Source organism: Pseudopipra pipra, chromosome 8 (assembly GCF_036250125.1).
Source record: "Pseudopipra pipra isolate bDixPip1 chromosome 8, bDixPip1.hap1, whole genome shotgun sequence".
Lineage (NCBI taxonomy): Eukaryota > Metazoa > Chordata > Aves > Passeriformes > Pipridae > Pseudopipra > Pseudopipra pipra.
This window is the reverse complement of record NC_087556.1, coordinates 37,245,812-37,264,061: the sequence shown is the minus strand read 5'-3', so window position 1 is coordinate 37,264,061 and position 18,250 is coordinate 37,245,812. Positions and strand designations below refer to the sequence as shown.

The window sequence follows — 18,250 nt, the reverse complement described above, 5'->3', positions numbered from 1 at the left end:
TGGCCTTGAACCCTTCCAGGGATGGGGCATCCACAACTTTTCTGGACAACTTGTTCCAGTGCCTCACCATCCTCGTAGTAAAGAATGTTTTCCTAATATCTAATTTAAACCTACTCTTCTTCAGCTTGAAGCCATCTCCACTTGTCCTATCACTACATGCCCTTGTAAAAAACCCCCTCTCCATCCCTATTGCACTTCCTGACTCGCTTTCCCAAGAGGGACTTTTGCACAGAGTCCCCACCGCCGAACATGTGTCTTCATGCAAAGACGCCACGGAGGCTGAGCGGGCTGGGAGGCAGCTGCCCAAGCGTCCCTGCCGAGCTGCTGGATCTCCCTCTGCCAGCCTGGCTGCCGAGCTCTCCCCGACGCCTCGGGGCTGCCGGAGCTGCCCGTGGGGGCTGTGGCCGGGAGGGTCCGGGATGCTCGGCCGGGGGGTCCCGGGAGCCGCTCCCGGCCCGCGGGCTTCGAGCCCCCTCTGGCGGCCCCGCACCGGTACTCGGGACCGACCCGCCCTCCTCCCGCTCCCACCGGCTGCACGTTCCGAGCATCCCTCCTGCAAACCTGGAGGTGGATAACGGGCACTCGAACCAGCCCGGCCCGCGGGCAGGTTACCCTGCACGTGCCTCCCCCCGATGAACTCCTGTTTTTTCAAGGGCTTTGAGATACTTGACATGATTTCCTTGCCACAGAAATACCATCTTTGGCTCAGGAAGTCCATGAACTGCAAATTGCTTGAGGGTAAAAAGACTATTCTGGGAAAATAGAACTCCAGCTTGCCCTGTGCTCCTGCCCTTTCCTGAGCAATTGCTGATGGAGACAGAGACGGGGGCAGGTGTTGGGCTGGATGGATCCTGCTCCAGCCCTGCTGTGCCTGTTCCATGTCCCTGTGGCAGGGTGGACAGCAGTGCAGACATGCTGTTTAGGAACATCTTTGACACGGGGTTCTGCAAACAGATGTTTTTTGCCGAAGTGCATATCTTCAGAGAATCATAGAATGGCCTGGGTTAGAAGGGACCTTAAGGATCACCTAGTTCCAACCTCCCTGCCGTGGGCAGGAACACCTTCCACTAGATTAGATTGCTCAAAGCCATATCCAACCTGGCCTTGGATGCTTCCAGGGATGGGACATCCACAGCTTCCCTGGGCAGCCTGTGCCAGGGCCTCCCCACCCTCACAGTAAAGAATTTCTTCCTAATATCTAACCTAAACCTACCCGCCTTCAGTTTAAAGTCATCCCCCTTTGTCCTGTCTCCACACAGGTTTTTTGGGCTGTTAATCCAGCTCTCTGGCTATGCCACAATTCACCCCATTTTGGGATCCAGTACAACTGTGAGCAGAAATCTGCTGTAATCTGAGCAAAGTGGGGATTCACATGTAGAGGTGAGAATATCCTAAACTGGTTTTATTCTTCAGTCTTTCTCTTCAAGCAGACAGATGTGCACTGCAATATCAGTGGCTCAGTTGCTTGTCCTATCCTTACAACTCCTCACAATGAGTTATGCTCCCTATTTTCAAGAACCTGCTTTCTGCTCCTTGCAATAGTGAAGTTCAACCAGGTTTTACTGCACAGACACTTTCTCCAGCACGGTAGGGCCATGCAGATGAGTTATTCATTGTTAGCAGTGTCAGTGCTTGCCTGTGTGAGTATCCTCGGTGTGTGCCCTGTAGCACACACGGGCAGCTGGATGTATACAGAGTTACTCTGGGAAAGAGTTTGGCTGGCAATGGTTTGCTGTTGTATGAACAATTCAGGTGTCCTGTTCCTGACTGACCATTCTTCTGAGGGCCATCTGATGGTGGTAAGCACAACCTCAATCTGGACGTTCCTTCAGGGCTGTCTTGCAGTGACAGGAGGAATTGCATGCTCCCAGGAAAAGAAGGTGGCAGGTATCTCCAAGGAGGATATTTCCGAGCAGAAGCAGACTCTGTTTTTCCTAGAATGTGCTCACAGCTTAAATATTTGGACTGAAATTTTCCATATTGTATGGTTCTGACAGAGACATATGACGGCTTCCTGTAAATCAAAGACATCAACTCCACACAAATGCATGAGGGGATGTGTCCAAGCTACAGCCTGAACGGAGCCTTTTACTTTTGAGTGCTCAACTTGGCCATCTTAAAACATGTCTTTAAAATAGTCCCGCTCTGGGCTGGGATTTCCCCCCAGTAATACTGTATGTGTGGTATGGGTTGTATGTCTCTCTTACAATACAGCAGAGAACAGGAAGTTCTGGGACAGGGAAAGTAAAAGCGGAGCCAAGCAGGAGACGGGAATATGGTGTGACTGATGAGTCTACAGCTGGAATATCTGCAATGGCTTATTAAAAAAAAACAACAGAAAGCTAAGTCTGCTTTCACATCCATTATACTGTGTTACATGAGTTTAAATGAGAGTAGAATCTGACCAAATTCTGCTACAAATCAGCTATATAAAGGCATTAAGTTGAATGCTTAATTGGTGTAAATGGCACATTTCTGCTATTAGTGTTGGACTGCAGACAACCTCAGTCTCAAAGTAATGAACAAAAATTCTCATCATTTAAGAAGAGTGGAAAAGGTCCAAATCTACAGAGGGCACTTCCCAAGATACTTTTGCTTGTGTAAACATCTGACTGCACGTAAGAAGAGAGGTTTTATATGCTGTTGGAGTAAAATTTCGGGAAAGAAGGTCACTCTGCCCTTTGGCAATCCTTTTGTGCATTTGGAAACAAACCTCAGTTATGTCCAGAGATCCTGGTTTTGAGATGCCTCATCCATTCTGCAACACTGTACAGGATACAGCAAATCCCTCATTCAGTCTCGAAATGTTTTAAAACATTGACCTGTATCAAACCTGGGCAGGTCTCTAGTTCCTACCCTGGGCGACTGGTAGAGGAATCAGTAAATGCAAAGAAATCAGTTATTCACCTGAGAGCAGTGTTCAGAGAACCACATCAGCAGGTAAGATGAATTAGCAGGTGCCATCTAAGCACTTGGGAGAGGATCTGGTCCCCTACAGATAAATGGGCTTTGAGCAGCCAAGGTATTACCAGCTCAGAGGTCACGTTTGCTGTGTTGCAGCAGCTTGGATTAACAGGTAGGACCCAGGATCTGGGCTCCAGCATCAGGGAGCAAGATGCTTCTCTGCCTCAAAGGCTTGTTAGAAAAGGAGCCCTTATAATCAAGGGCTGTTTTACATCCTCCTTCCCAAGAATATTTGCTTAGATGACCAAAAATAGTTTTAATAGGTTGACTTTGAACTAAATACTCTAAAAAAAACCCAAAGATCACAGCACTTCACCTTTTTCTGTATGTGACATCCAGCAAGAAGTCAGGCTTTCAGTGAGAAGCAGCTTTCTGTAACCCCCCCAGCAGGATCAGGGATTGGGGAATGCATTTCCCATCTGTGCCCCACTGAGGGATAGCCAATGCCACAGAAGGGGCAGGCATTCAAATCTCCCAGTTACTCAGTGCCAGCTCCCCTCCTGGACCAACCCGCTCTCATCAGACCCAGCTGTTGTCTAAAGCAGAGGAGTCTGTGGATCTGCAGCTGTTGTGGGACAGTTGTTTTGGAAGTGGCCTTTGGCAGGGATGTGGGATGTGCCAGCAAGATTTACTAGATAGTTGTACAGTACCCTGACCAATGTTGCTGGGGCCAATCTGTTGGCTTGCTGAGCTCTACAACAGTGGTTTTGCTGACAGAGCCTGAATTTGGTTTTTGGAGTTTTGGGTTTGGACACATCTTGCCAATGCAGTTATGGCAGCAATATTTAGCTGAGGAGACCTTGGTCTGACAGAGTTTACTAAAGCAGTTACTTTCATCAGCAGTTAGCCTGGAAAAATGAGGAAAAGGCAGCAATGTCCACGAGGCATCCTACCAAGAGTCTTCACCTTGCTCCATGCTGAGGGCTGCTGGCAGCCTCGTTGTGTGGGGGCACTTGTTTTCCAGCCAGACCCTCTTTGGACATACTCTTTGGTTGAAATATGGCAGCTGTGCTCCATACCCCCTTCCCTCTTGTAGCATTAGGAGGGCAGTGATGGAGCAAAGGTACTTAGTGCTGTTGGATTCCAGAGGCTGTGCTTCTCCTCATGACCAGCACTGCCAACACACTTCATGAGGACGTGTAGTCACCTCCAGTCCAACCTCCTTCCTCCTCTGTGTGTGCAAGACCTTCAGGGTTCATCTGAAATCTCCCACATAGCACCTGTACAAATGTTTCTCTCGGATGCTCAGCATTTCATTTCTGATGTGTTTATGGTGTCTTTTTGTTCAGACAAAAGATAAGTCCCTAAATGCTCCAACCTAAAGCCCCATCTCCTAGGATATGATGGAACCAGCCAGCTCTGGCTGCTGGCAGGATCCAAGCAATAGCCCTTGCTGAAGTGCAGCTGAGCTGCCCCACCCATCCATCTCAGGTTCCTGGGTGCCAGGCAGTCAGCCTGGGTGCCAGGCAGTCTCGGGAAGAGCCCACGGTCCCTGGGTGGATCTGCAGGGTTCATTGCACGTGGGGCCTGTGGCCCAGATGGCTCGTTCAGAAGGGCTACAAGATTTTTCTTTTTTTATTGAGAAGAGCAGAAGAAGAGACTTCATTCCACACTCAGTTTTTGCAAGGAATTCCTCAGAAAAGATGGGAAATTTTGCCTGCATTTCTTTCCACCCCCAAATATTTTGCAGAAGGCACTTTCGTAGTGCAGTCTTAGTCATCAACCCAGGCAGGATTACATCACCAAAGAATTATGTCTTAAACTAATTAAACACGTGAAGCTACACTTGAGGAGTCTAGAGCTTGAAAGGTGTCCCCCACGAAGGTGGCAAAATGTTGTTTACTGATTCCCTGAAAAGCACTTAAAAGCTATTCCCGTGGCTGCTAAAACATTTACAGGGCCAGCGTTACAGAGGGTAAGCAATTAATGGTTTATTAGCTGAAATGGGTGGGACAAGATTCAAAAAGTTCATGTATGCCTGCTCAGAGCTGAAAGAAATCAGCAGAACTGAAAGAAATTGGAAGACAAGTGTCCACTCAATGCTGTCCCAAGGCACACCCAGCTGTGAGAGTATCTTCCACCCCTCCAATCCACAATGACTAATGAGTGGGAGGATAATGGAGTTAAAACTCTTTTAAGAGTACTTTACACGAAAGGGGAAATTTCTTAGTATCATTAGGAAAATTGGGATGAAAATAAGTGATGGAAAATTTAGCCTGATTCTTAATAAATTCTGAGCCACTGACATGAAATCATGCCCAGTCTGATTGCCAGGGATAGGAGGCAGAAAGAGGTGTCTGATTGTGGGCATCTTGCAGACTCCTGCCTGTGGTTTATAAAGTGCTGTGGATGACTGAGGGTAGAAAATGCTGTAAGCAGCGTGCTTTGGGGATTAACAGCCCTTAATGACCTCAGAGCTGTTCCAAATACAGGTTTGACCTCAATGTTATCAATAATATTTGGTCAATGCTACTGCCTGCAAAGGGTGACTGTTTATCTGTGTTCTGTTTGACTGAATGTGTATATGGCATTGGAAATAAGATCAATAGGGGTTTTTTTTCATTAGTATTTTGCATGCTGAGACTTGAGAGTGTCTGTGTCACTCACAGAGTCTCAGATGACTGCTGGTGAATATTTACTGCTAAAAGCTTGTTCCTGTATTTGAGGTTTTCAATTCTCCCTGTTTTAAACTACTTATATACATATGATGCCACACTAATAATAATAAAAAATAAACATTTTTTTAAGAGCAAAGTAGACTTGTCATCTTGAATATACATGGGGGTTTTGCCAGTTCAAATAAGTGCAAAATTGCTCTGTTGACATGAATCATGATGCTGAGCTTTCATGCAGCATATAATCTCACATGCTCTGATGTTAATTAAATTCCAAAGAAGCAGTTTTCTGATCTCTCTACAGGGAGCTTGTTTGCCTTAAAATGAACTACTGTGCTGAGATAGTCTCCACTATACCAGCATTACGTTCACTACATTAACTCAGTAAAGACTTTGGCATAAGACTTGTAGCTGAACCTCAGTAATCCCCTTTGCTTATCTGGAAACCCAGGGCTTCTGCACGGTGGGGTCTTACACTGGTGACTCAGGGTGATATGAACCTTTCTGCTTGTTCCCACACCCCGAGCCGAGTCACAGCATTCCAGTGTCACACAGAGAAATGAGCAGCGTCCACAGTGCTGCCCAGGGACTCTGCAAAGCCTCCCCCAGGCTGATTAAGACTTGCTGCCCTCTGTCCATCAACACCTGATTTCAGCTTGTCCGTGGATCTTTAGCAAGGGGTTGGAAGGGTGTTGTCTGTCTAGAAGCAGCTTCCCCTCCCAGTCCCGAGAGCATTCCCACAGCACCGGTTCAGAGAGCAGAGGGAGCAGGAGGAGGGAGAAGTGCTCTGCTGAGTGGGACAGCTCAGCTTTGCAGCACCCAGACCCTCCACACGTGCTGCACCCCTGGCTGCTGGGTGAAGTTCTGGGAGAGAGCAGGCATTCCCAGTTCCCTGAGGAGGAAGGGGTAACATTTCCTGTGAGGGGTACGTGCCTGAGCGGGCAGCTCTGCTCCTGCCACGCTGCTGCTGGTTGCTCAGGTTTGAGGAAGGGGAGAGTCAAGTGAAGTCTTTCTACTCAGGCAGTAATTTGGGCATGGGGGAGAGGGGATAAAGTGGCTGGTTAGCTCATGAGTGAACAAAGGATGGCCCTGCTGCTTAGTTACCAGGTGAAAGACTCCCATCAAAGGTGTTTTCTGACTGTGACTTCATCCCTGTTAAAAAAGTAGAGGAGGAACAGAGGCTAATACCCAAGCCCTGGTTGGTCCTGGGGCATATGAAGGGTGTTTGCCTCTCATAATTGAATTGATGGGACCACTTGCTTGGCATTGGTGTGAACAAAGAATGAAATAGGAAATGCTCCTATTCAGGGCGAGAGTCCTGGACACCTCTGAATCCACTTAGCATTATATGTGGTGTCAGGATGTTAGTCCTGAGTGCTCTCAAATATTCCCAGAGGCTACAAGCTCAAGCACTTGACTCAAGCAAAAGCTGAGACTTTTAAAGATGGATAAAAAGAAAGCTAAACCTTATCCCAGGGTATCCAACACACCCTACACAGCCAATTAGTGCATTTCTCTCCCCCTTGTTTGTTTGTTGGGGTTGATACCACCTTTATACACAAACACATATTTTCTTGGGGAGCTTAAACATATTAGTGCATTCTGGAAATACTTTCTAGGGGCATATGCTAGAGAAATAGTTCAAATCCTCTCTGATCTTTGTTACCATGAAACCTTGAATGGAATGTTTTTAATTCTCATTGTCATGAAGTGCTGCCAGGCTGAGATCTTATTCCTCTATCAGGCAATATTCCCATCACAATCAATGCCAGATGAAAATAAAAACGAACAATTTAGTCCATTGTAATTTTTTTCCTTTACAGAAAGCACTTGTCATCCTTCAGGTCACTTTGTTTTTCTTCAAAAAAGGAGAAGACATTACACTATTGAACATTTGTCAGTACAGGATGGTGAATCCAAAGGTGTTTCATGGAAGAGGTAACACAGCAGGTCTTTCACAATAGAGCAGGTGATTTAATGGAGGGAGAGTTTTATTGATTATTGAAAAAAATCTTTCTGCCCAAACTATGACCTTCAAGGTTTAACCTTTGTAATCCAGAAACATCAGATAAAGTAGGAATTTTAACATAAGTATATTTGCACTGGAATTATTTAACCTTGCAGCTGTGGTCACAAGCTCTCCTTTCACATAGCACCTTCAGAGCACTCACATTTGCCCTAATCAAAGAAATGGAAGTTAGGACAAGTGCAGGTTTGCTGTCCATTACTGTGAATAGGAAATGTGTATTGCAAAAATGTCTCTCAATACAAGTACCAGTAACTCAATTTGGAATAACTTGTGGTTAGTGGGATTTGCTTTTAAGCAACTGAGTTCAAATATGTAATACAGCAATAGTGGGAAATGGTTTAGATTAAGAAAATAATGTAAAAATCATTTTTGGATTTATTTTTATTAAATTTTCTTGTTGTCACAAGCTCAGAACCTGATGCTGCAAATGGCTGAGAAGCTCCTGGGAATTGCTAAATACTTTGCAGGACCATGCATGGGAGAAAGCTGAGAAGATTTTAAAGCACTTTGGAGGAAAGATGTTTGTATCTGAGACATAGATGAAAAACTGTGCAGGATAAATTGTGCCAGAATTACCATACTGGGCAGTGAAAGTCTTTTTCAGAACATCAGTGGGACTATGTTGCCTCAGACACGGGGCCCATTTGGCCCAGTACCCTGTTTCATTTTTCCAGCTGCAAATTATTTTCAGTTCAGGGGAGTTATTGAGCCCTGGTGGTTTGTAGACAGTATTAATGGTTGTTCTTCTAAACATTTCTTCATTCTCTTCTTTGATGTGTGGAAAGCCAACATCCTTTGGCAAAGAATTTTCTACCTACGTGAGAAACCATCCTGTTTTATTTGTTTTGAAGTAGCTTCCTACTTGCTTCTTCTGGTGGTGTTCAGTTCTGGTTCCAGACAAGACTACAGACAGCTGATCCCTTACCTGCTCTCTCCAGACCCCTGGGAGTTTGGACACTGCTCTTATACACTCCCTCAGGCACATCTTTTTTCCGCCCTGGCAAAAGGCACTGCTCAGTCATTCTTTGTCTGACAGCTGTCCATACCTTCAGCCATCCTTTTGCTTTGGAAATTTGCCCAGTTTTTATCTGTGCTACCTGAGAGCAGAGTACCAGAACCACACTGACTCCTCCAGGTATGTGCAAACCAAATATTTGTGCAGCAGTATAGAGCTGTCAGATGGTTTAGTCTCTGTTTCTGACTCATTATTCCCAACCCAGGTTTTCCCTCTTCACCATGATCTGTTGCTGGGCTGATGTGTTTGTGGGACTGTCACATTGTACCCCCAGATCTTCCTGCTGGGTGGTGATGGTCAGCCCAGAGCTTATCACTGTGTGTGAAGTTAGGAATGTTTATGCCATTTTACATCTATCTACTTGGCTTTTATCTGCCATTTCATTGCTAGGGACCCTCAGATCCTTCTACAATTCCAGTTTGCCCTTAGTCTCGCTGCTCTGAACAGCTCCAAGCCATCAGCAAACATTTACCCTCTCTCCAGGTCATTTATGACTGTGTGGAGCAGCAGAGCTCCAGCACACACCCACACATAACTCCATCACTGAACTCCCTCTGCCTTTTACTCCTGCCCTCTGATCCTCTCTATTAACCATTAATTTCTTCCTGTGAAGACTTTCTCTCTTATGCCATAGCTGTTTAATTCCCTTAAAAACCTTTGGAGAGGGAGTTTGTCTTTTCTATTTTCTATTTTTTTTTTAGAAATTCATATAATCTCTATCAATTTACATGACACCAGTATCCACTCCCTACAAACCTTTCCCAGCATTGTGCTTCCAGCATGGAGCATCCCATTGCCTGGAGCCACTTTGCTCTTCCCTCTGTCTCTTTGTCTTCTCTGTGTCCCTGATCCTCTGGTGAGGACACCAAACCTATGGACATTATCTCCAAGCACAGCCTCTCAGGAAGTTCTGCTGCTTTTGGTTAATTACGAACATTAGCAGTTTTTAACCCTGGCTTTCAGGTCAATGGGGGGAAAAAAGAGATTGACTGCAATAAGAGGATTCATAAATCTGCTGTCAAAAACAACCCTGAGCCAATGAGGCAGATAACCAGAAAAGTAGCAAGCACACAGGCTTATTTTTGTCTTAGCCCTGAAAGCTTCTATTCTATAGCAAAGACTTCCATACTGATGAGCATAAAATATCTTCTGATCCAATTTGCTGAGAGTTTGAACTGAAAGAAACAATTGAAACCATGTAGGATTTCTTGCAGTGTGGACATATTACTTATATACAGCTCAGTAGGTCTTGGCTGCACAAGAATGTTTTAATTTTTAATGAAAGATGCCTAGAGATGAAATATTTAACACCTCTTTCTGTAAAGTCCAACTCCCATTACTATCACTACAAACATTGCAAAGGGCAGTGATACTGCTTGTTGCTCCAAGTGTTTTAGAGGGATGGATGAAAAGAAAGGTTTTATTTTTAAAGTTGGGTATAGTTTGCAAAGCTCACTTACTTGAACTGAATCCTGCAGTTCTTGTTTATTAAGATCAGTGGGAGTTTCATGATTGAAACTTCTATTAATATAGCAAGATTTTAATCAAGTGAGAACCAGGACAAATCTTCTTGACTCTTTTTTTCTTTTTTTGAGAAAAAGATTTTAAACTTCAAAAGGCCTCCTCTACAGAGATTGAATGGTATAGAGAGATTCTTTAACCCTCTGAAAGAGAAATTAATTGTTGTACAGTCTGCCCAGAGGTGACAACAGTTAGTGCCATCCCCTTCTTTTGATAAATTTTAAGTTTCCCTTCTAATTTCTGGCAGAAATCTTGAAAAAAATCCATCCCTTACAGTGTGCATTTTCCCTCCTGGGAGCTGGAAACGTTTCTACTGTATCAATGGGAAACTGTAGTTCAGGACAAGAAACTTTAAACATGAATTGGCTCCAGTGAAAACTGATAGAAGCTGGTAATCCATGTGCATTACAGTGCTGGCTGATCAATAGTAATTCAGGGCTGGAGTGGCATCAACTGAGAAGGATTTCAAGGCTTGATTAGTTGTGTTCCTTTCCCATTGGGACTGTAGTGCAATCTTCACTTATAAAGACATGTGATCTGAAAGCCTGAGGCAGAACAATCCTTGTTTTCACAGGAGAAGCTTTTCTAGGATGCAAAAGCTTTTACATCCTCATCACTCTTTCTAAAAGCTGCATCTTCTCCACAAAATTATACATTAAAAAAAAAAAAGCAAACGAGCTTAGGATGGCATCAACATCCCAGCGTCTGCGAGGTAAAACAGCATGTAAAACAATCTTTTGGGCAGTGTTTCCTCATGCCTGCTTCATTCTGTCTCTTGTCATCTACGCTTTTCTGGGGGCTCTCATGTTTTCCCACATTGAAGGTAACAGGAAGGTGGAATTTAGTGAAGACTATAGAAATTTTCTGCAGAACCTGACGTACCTCAGCAGAAGTTTATCAGGTATGTACTGGAATTTCAAAATGACTTAATTATACAGGGAGTCACTCATTCTCTTGCTTTTGGAATGAGATTTTTTGCTTTTGAAGACATTCTTCAAAACACTAACACCTGACCCTGCAAACAGGATTTTTCCTCTGCCTAGCTAATAACTGCTGGTTCCTTCCTCAGCTGTGTTTTCTAACTGCAAGCTTCCCCAGCCCCCGTGTTCCTGCCTGAAAAGGCTTTTCTGAGGTGCCTGTGTTCTCCCTTTTGCCCAGGCTACCTAAGGTCCTTGAAGACCAGCTGAGATTCCCGTGGTGTTTCCTTCTGTTTTCTGGGGACTGAAATCTCTGTCTCAGAAAGTTTCTCCTGCTCCCCCTTCCCCTGCTCTGAGCCCCCCCCCGCCCTCTGCTGATGGGATGCTCAGAGTGAGAGAGGTGCAGTCCTGCACCCCAGCCCCAGGGATGCTGATGGAGGGGGTAGAGTGGAAGAGGAGGGCTGTAAATCCTCCTGGGTCTGTGCCGGGGCTCCTTCACAGGCTTGGAGTTCACTCAGGTAGCTGTGCCGACACGATGGTCTGTTTGGGGCAATTAACCCTGACCTTTCAAGAACGGCTCGGCCACGGGGAGGAGGAATAAGGGCTGCAGGCTCTGGGATTCCCAGCAGAGTGCTGGGCAGTGACACCCAAGTGTTCATATCCTTCACCTGCTGATGACTCCACATTTCTGATGCCTGTGTGTCAAAAGAAGACCAATCTCCTGGAGAGTCCAAAATGAAATAGGACATTCAGGCTGGAAGCTGATTATTCAGTCTTCCTGTCCTGCTTCTTTATGCTTATGTTTATTTGTTCCTTGTTTCTTTATTCACTAAAGCCACTGAACCCACCTGATTTTTTCAGGAAGGGGGGGGTTGAAAGGGGAGGGCGAGAAGGTGAATATTTTTATCTTCTAAAAGAACATGAGCTAATTCTCAACTGGAGTAAAATTCACTGGAATAACATGCTGGCTGCTCCCTCAGTGATGGTCTGCAAACACTCACTGTGTCTCCTGCTGTGACTGTGACAGATAACATGACAGAAAATGAGGTGAAGTTTAAGAAAAAAATCCATGATCTTCTCAACACAGCTCAACAAGACTGGTTTGTCAATCCAAAAGACAAATGGAGTTTCTTTGGGTCTCTCTTTTTTTGCTGCACAGTGTTCACGACTGTGGGTAAGTTCAGAGGTAAAGTAGCACCCTATAGAATAAATTGTTATTGCTGCTTTCTCTAATGACTTTCTTCCAGAGAATTAGAAAAGCTCTAAACAAGCAAACAAAAACCCCTCTCCCAAACCCAAAACCCAAATCCCCTTGAATTTCTCTTCTGAGTATTGATGATGAGTCTGCAAGCAGTTCTGTAAACACAGGTTGCAGGGATGTAGCTGAGTCACAGGAACAAGTCAGAATTTAGTAACTAGTGATGGTACACACTACTTAGCTGCATCATTACATATATACTATAACACATACTCATATAGGACATGTACACAGAACTATTATATTAAAGTAGAAAGAAAGCTCCGTTTTTCAGTCAAACCTTACCCTTATTGTGTGTTCCACTGGGTAATGTTTTCTTCGTTGGAAAAGATAATTCATAATGCATATATTGTTTTTCAACTGCTTCCATGCTATTTATGTGTAATTCAGCTTCCTTAATCTATGGGTCTTTAATTAACCATGGTGTTGTTCATACTTCTCTGGGTTAACAGCACATGACAGTGTTTAAGTGACACCTCTGAATTCTTCCATTCTGACTTCATATTTCCATGGAGGAACTAGATCAAATAGAAACATCTGCTCTGATTTTGGCTCCCTCTGCATTCTTAAACACAGTTCCTCATGCTCACTTCCAAAGCTACTTTTATCCTTTTGCTAATCTTTCTCAAATGCTGGCAAGTACAGGAACTGTCTATCTACATTTGTCAGAATCAAAGCTGGATGGGAAATATTCCCACAGCATTGTATCAAATTGCAAAGACATTTCTTCACTGCGTTAGGATACACTCAAGGCCTCAGCATGGGTATGCATATTAAAGTAAAATTAAAACTGAACCCTGAAAAAGAGCTTATTCTATACAAGGAATAGTGTGAGAGCTAATATACTCCACTTGGAGCACTTGAGTGCTGCCTGAGTCACAGCAGAAGCTTAAAGCTCAGGCTCTGATGTCTTAGATGACTGTTCCAGTGCAGGTTCTTGCAGCCCCTGAGTTTGAAGGCAGTCATCCAGGTGGTCAGACACACACTGGGGATGGGACCAGAGTCCTCACCCCTGTGAATATTTCCTGGTACAAACACAGCAACTTGGAGCTTTTGAAAGGGGATGTTTTAGCAGAGCTTTGACTTCAGCAAACTGATGAAAAAGCCCATTGTTGAAAACATCTTCCCGGGGTTATTTACCCACCTCCACTAACGTGGGACTTGACAGATGTCCCCATACACACTAGCCCAACATATTTATTTCTAAACTGCCAGTACTTTTTGCCTTCATAGCACTGAGCATTAATGCAGCTTCCTCAGATTTTGACCTGAGTTTTGGGATCAGTAGAAAGCCTAGAATATTTGTTTCTAATAGGTGGAGTAAGTGGCTATTTCCATTGTGGTGGGTTTGTTATTTGCAGTATTAGGAACTGATAAATCACCTCAGAGTAGAATTAAATTAACTACCTTGAATTATCCAGGAGAATTGAGACATCTACTGTGAAGTTTGGTGGTCTGAACTGTCACCTCCTCACTACCTGGGGAGGCTGCCTAGTGGCTCAGCTAGGATAGATTTCTGGATACCTAAATTTAAGCTCAGGATAAGTTTTAAACCTTGAAACTGCACAAAGTATTTTTAATGCACAGACATTGATTAAAAAAAAAGGAAATAATATTACTGTGCAATAACTACCAAAATTAATCTTCCCCAATTGCTTCAACAGTAAAGATTAGCATTTCCAGTTAGCCTGTGGGGCACAGAGTGCCCAAGAATAAATAGTATTTCAGTGCCTCACAGCAAAGCAGGGACTGAGACCGGGTTCAGACCAAAGGCAGTGGCAACCACTGGTGAAAACATGAATGGATGAAGTAAATGAAGGAAACCACACCTCAGCATATGAGCTAATAATCTTACAGGCTAAGTACTTGTCCTAGAAGATCATCTAGAAAAGAGCAATGTTTTTGAAGGAAGAGAAGAAATGCTTTATGTCTTTTTGGAGGATGAGGAGAAAAATGGTGGTTGAAATTTAATGCACTCACTATAATACTGATGTTTTCTCTCGTATGCTGGAAAAGAACTATCTTACAATTTAAGTTTCCCATCTAGCATGTTAGAGGAAGGAAACATAAATACCCAAATTGAATTTAGGGGAAGGACATATTTTCTGCTACCATTTTATTTAAGGCCCTGTGTCTGGTAGTGTTTCCCTGTTTGTTGTAATTGATATTTGTAAGCTTTAATCCTCTAGGGTAAACATGCATTTCCTCATTTGATAAGCAAATGCTTCCTCACTTGATTCTCTGCTCTGAGTACATTTAAGGGACTCTGAAAACTATGAAGTCAGTACAAACAAAATGTCAATGCAACATGTGCCATTAGAGCTAGAGCTGATGAACCAGGGACAATTTCCAATTCCGTTATCACCTTACCATTCATCACAAGCAGTTTTGATTGAGAAATGAAGTTTGAGTTATGGGTCTCATTGTCCCAGTCTGATCCACAGTGCTGTCCCAGTTTCAAATTTAGACAACAATCTAGATCTGAATCCTCCTGGAGCTCATGGAGTTCCATGCCCAGAAAACATTTAGTCGTGCTGTGAGATCCTGGAGGCTGGCCAGGAGATGAGCCCTCAGATCCTCCTGCATGGCCCAGCAGCTTCTCCCAGCACCAGCTGTTGTCCCTCTGAGCTCAGCCCTCAGCTCAAATCCCCTGTGCGGGGACCCATGGCCCAAGATCTCTCTTCTTGTCTTGCCTATGGTCCTTCCTTAGCCCAGGTCAGGAAATCTTCCTCAGAGCAGTCTCCAGCAGGACAGAGCCTGCACACCAGTCTAGGGCTGGCCCAAACTTTCTGTTTCTCCTCCCTAAACAGCCTCCTGTTTTCAGACAGATAAGTCCTGAAGCTGATAAGGTGCAGACAAGGTAAGAAGAGTTAATTCAACAGAACTGGCAAACTCCAAACCTCCAAGTGCTTGAACAGGTAGGATCCCTGCATTAGCATCGAGACTGTCTGGGACTCAGAAATTTTAACAGCTTCAAAACAAAGCCAAAAAGAACAGTATGCTCTGGACCAAAAATTGACTTTCAAAAACTGACAGCAATAAAAAGCCCAGAGGATGTGAATACCCAATAAATCATAATGTTATCTCTCTCTCCCTTTCCCTTCTCCTCCTCTTGTTATTGTTCAAGGTTATGGCAATACCTACCCTGTGACCCGGACTGGGAAATACGTCTGTATGTTGTACGCTTTGTTTGGTATCCCTCTGATGTTCCTGGTCCTGACAGACATGGGAGACATCCTTGCAACTGTTTTATCCAAGTCTTACAATGAATTCAGAAAACTGCAGTCAAAAATTCTAGCCTCCAAGCTCTGCTCTGGATCCACATGTAACAAAAGGAATGAACTGAAATCCAGAGCACAGTCTAAAATAGTCATCAATGAGCCCGTGACGATCGTGGAACTGCTGAGAAGTCAGGCTGCTGTGAAAAGGAGGCCGATGAAATATCGCAATGTTGAACTTTTTGAAATGTTAATTGCCAGAGAAAATGAGCAAACAAAACCAGCAAGAAATAAAAGCATTGAGAGATGGAGCTCATGTCCTGAACTTGCCAGGGGAAAGACAGTGTCCAGAGTAATTGAGAATTTTGACAAAATAGGGAAAGAGTTAGAAAAATTAGATGTGCCCATCGTGTTAATGGTGCTCGTTATCTTTGTGTACATCTCCTGTGCAGCTGCTATTCTTCCAAAGTGGGAATCCAATTTGGATTTTCAAGAAGCCTTTTATTTCTGCTTTATCACCTTGACCACTATTGGATTTGGAGATACACAGCTGGAACATCCCAAGTTTTTCTTGTTTTTTTCCCTTTATATTATTATTGGCATGGAAATTGTCTTCATTGCTTTTAAGCTGGGCCAAGATCGCTTAATTGTTTTGTATAAAAAGGTAATTTCGTTTTGTGCAGAGAAAAAGATGCCATCAAAGAAGATATATCCAAAATAAGAGCAGTCATTTCTTCTTCACTTGTAAACATTGGCCACTGCAATGAGATGAAACTGTTTCTGTGCATTTCTGTCTTGGGCTGGCAGGTGTCATATTTTATTATGATTTCCTCTGAGAAATTACTGTAAAATGGCTGAATACCTCAGAATTCACTTGGTGAAGGAACCTCCAGGGAGTACTTTCCAACAGGGTCCCATTTACTAAATAATCAAAGAAGATGCTGCATGCAGAAGAAGCTGAAGGCTCTCCCTGCCAGTGCTCCCCCACATATTTTGCAAAGCTCTGACTTTCAGCAGCCTTTCTGTCCTCCCTCCCACAGCAAGCCAAGTCAGGATTTTTTTTTTTTTTTCAGTACTTGCCCAGCCACCTTCTTGCAGGGAGGGCCAGCCTGGTTGTGGCTGTGGGTACTGAAGGTTTGCAGTGTGCTGCTGGCCTGGTTCATCACCAGAGTGAGCTGGGGAGGACAACTCTGAACCCAACTGCTCTCCTGTTGTGACTGGTGTACTGTGAACATCACACCTTTGACTGGGACACACAAGTGCTAAGTTGAAAGGAAAAACGTCAAATTTTTACACCTTTCTCTGTCACCTGCCCAGAAGTCAGTCAGAAGATTGTTCATTTGTTCAGGGCTGCATCCACTCTTTCTCCATGCTGGTTTATCACACCTGTACCAGCGTGCAGTCAGTGTGTGCCCCACGGTGTCCAGCTCTGAGGGTGCTCATGGCAAGCTCAGCTCCTCAGGTGGCATCTGGGGAAGGCACCCAGCAAACCTGGAGGTGATGGCAGCCTGAAAGGAAGCTCCATCTCTTTGCTGATGAAGAAGCATGTGCTGATACTTCGACTGCGGAATTCCTCACTCCTAATCCAGATTTCACTCTGCACAGACTGCTAGATTTCTGGGAGCTCCTTGGCCCACTTGTAGAAAGCAAAACCTACCTGTTTCACTGCAGCGTGGGGAGGATCCTGTAGTTATGTACTTGCGGAGAACATCAATTCACAAATAATGTAGTTTCTTCAAGATTTTGCTTGTGCTATTCATAGTCTGAAGTGAGTTATCAATGATAGATTTTTTCACAAAAAATAAGAATTTAGAATAAAACTATGTAATTATTCTATAAGAAACCACTGACTTTAATTACCCACCTTTTAACTTGTAGATGATTTGCATGCCCATTGAAGGTGAATGACATCTCTAGATAATAAAAAATGTGTGATTATGTCAGAATGTACATTATTCTCCACTAGCAATTTTGCCATTTGAAACTGAGATTTTTTCAGAATATTTACATGGCATCTTATGTCTGCAATACTCCATGTACATGGTAATATGTATTCAGTCCTTATTAATAATTAGATGCAATTAAGCACTGATTATATGCAAAATATCTGTAACAAACGTGGATAGAGCCTTCCTAAATCTTCGTTCGCGAAGCCTAGCCATGATATGCAAAATATATAGTGACTGATAGTATATAGAAAAATGATTTATAAAAATAACAATAAAAATACATCAGCTGGAAGAAGCTCCAGTTAACTTTTTTATGTTTGCTGTAATTTTGGCTTTACATAGAAAGTCCCTCTGTTCATATTACTACTCTCATAAGACCTAATTTTATGTCTTTAGATTAAAATCAGTGCAGAACTTTGGAACCATGTTTTCAGAAATCAGTAAAAGGACTTGGATGATTTCATGAGTTTTGGATCAGAGAACTGCACTTCCTCTCCTCAAGGTTTTCCCTTGTGACATGTCTAACACTGTCAGCATTTCTAAGAACTGGTCTTTATATCATTTCATTTGTTTCTCTCATATCAGTGAGATCTTGTTTATGGAAAGCAGTTAATCCTCAGTTTATCCCCTCTAGATTTCTCATTGACATGGAGCCTTAATAACTTCACATTTACTTTATGGATTCAGGGAATTTTGGCTGGATTTGCAATGAGGATTCTGCACCAAATCATTCTAGTTATGGCCAAGGGGTGGCAGTAAACAGC

General features: G+C 43.7%; 1 protein-coding gene across 1 annotated transcript; it reads left to right on the top strand.

Moving 5' to 3' along the window:
- Positions 1-1,892: 1,892 nt before the first annotated feature.
- Positions 1,893-17,947, top strand: KCNK18 (potassium two pore domain channel subfamily K member 18). The gene is made up of 3 exons (XM_064663686.1): positions 1,893-11,045; positions 12,089-12,235; positions 15,447-17,947. The coding sequence occupies exons 1-3, from the start codon at positions 10,829-10,831 to the stop codon at positions 16,256-16,258; spliced, it is 1,176 nt and encodes a 391-aa protein (XP_064519756.1). The 5' UTR covers positions 1,893-10,828; the 3' UTR covers positions 16,259-17,947.
- Positions 17,948-18,250: the final 303 nt, after the last annotated feature.

What these genes read in the sequence shown, in the direction of transcription:
- KCNK18 (XM_064663686.1), top strand. Translation starts at nt 10,829, where the DNA reads ATGGCATCAACATCCCAGCGTCTGCGAGGTAAAACAGCATGTAAAACA. An exon ending in CCTCAGCAGAAGTTTATCAG is followed by an intron (nt 11,046 to 12,088) that starts GTATGTACTGGA and finishes TGACTGTGACAG; the next exon opens with ATAACATGACAGAAAATGAG. An exon ending in CACAGTGTTCACGACTGTGG is followed by an intron (nt 12,236 to 15,446) that starts GTAAGTTCAGAG and finishes TTATTGTTCAAG; the next exon opens with GTTATGGCAATACCTACCCT.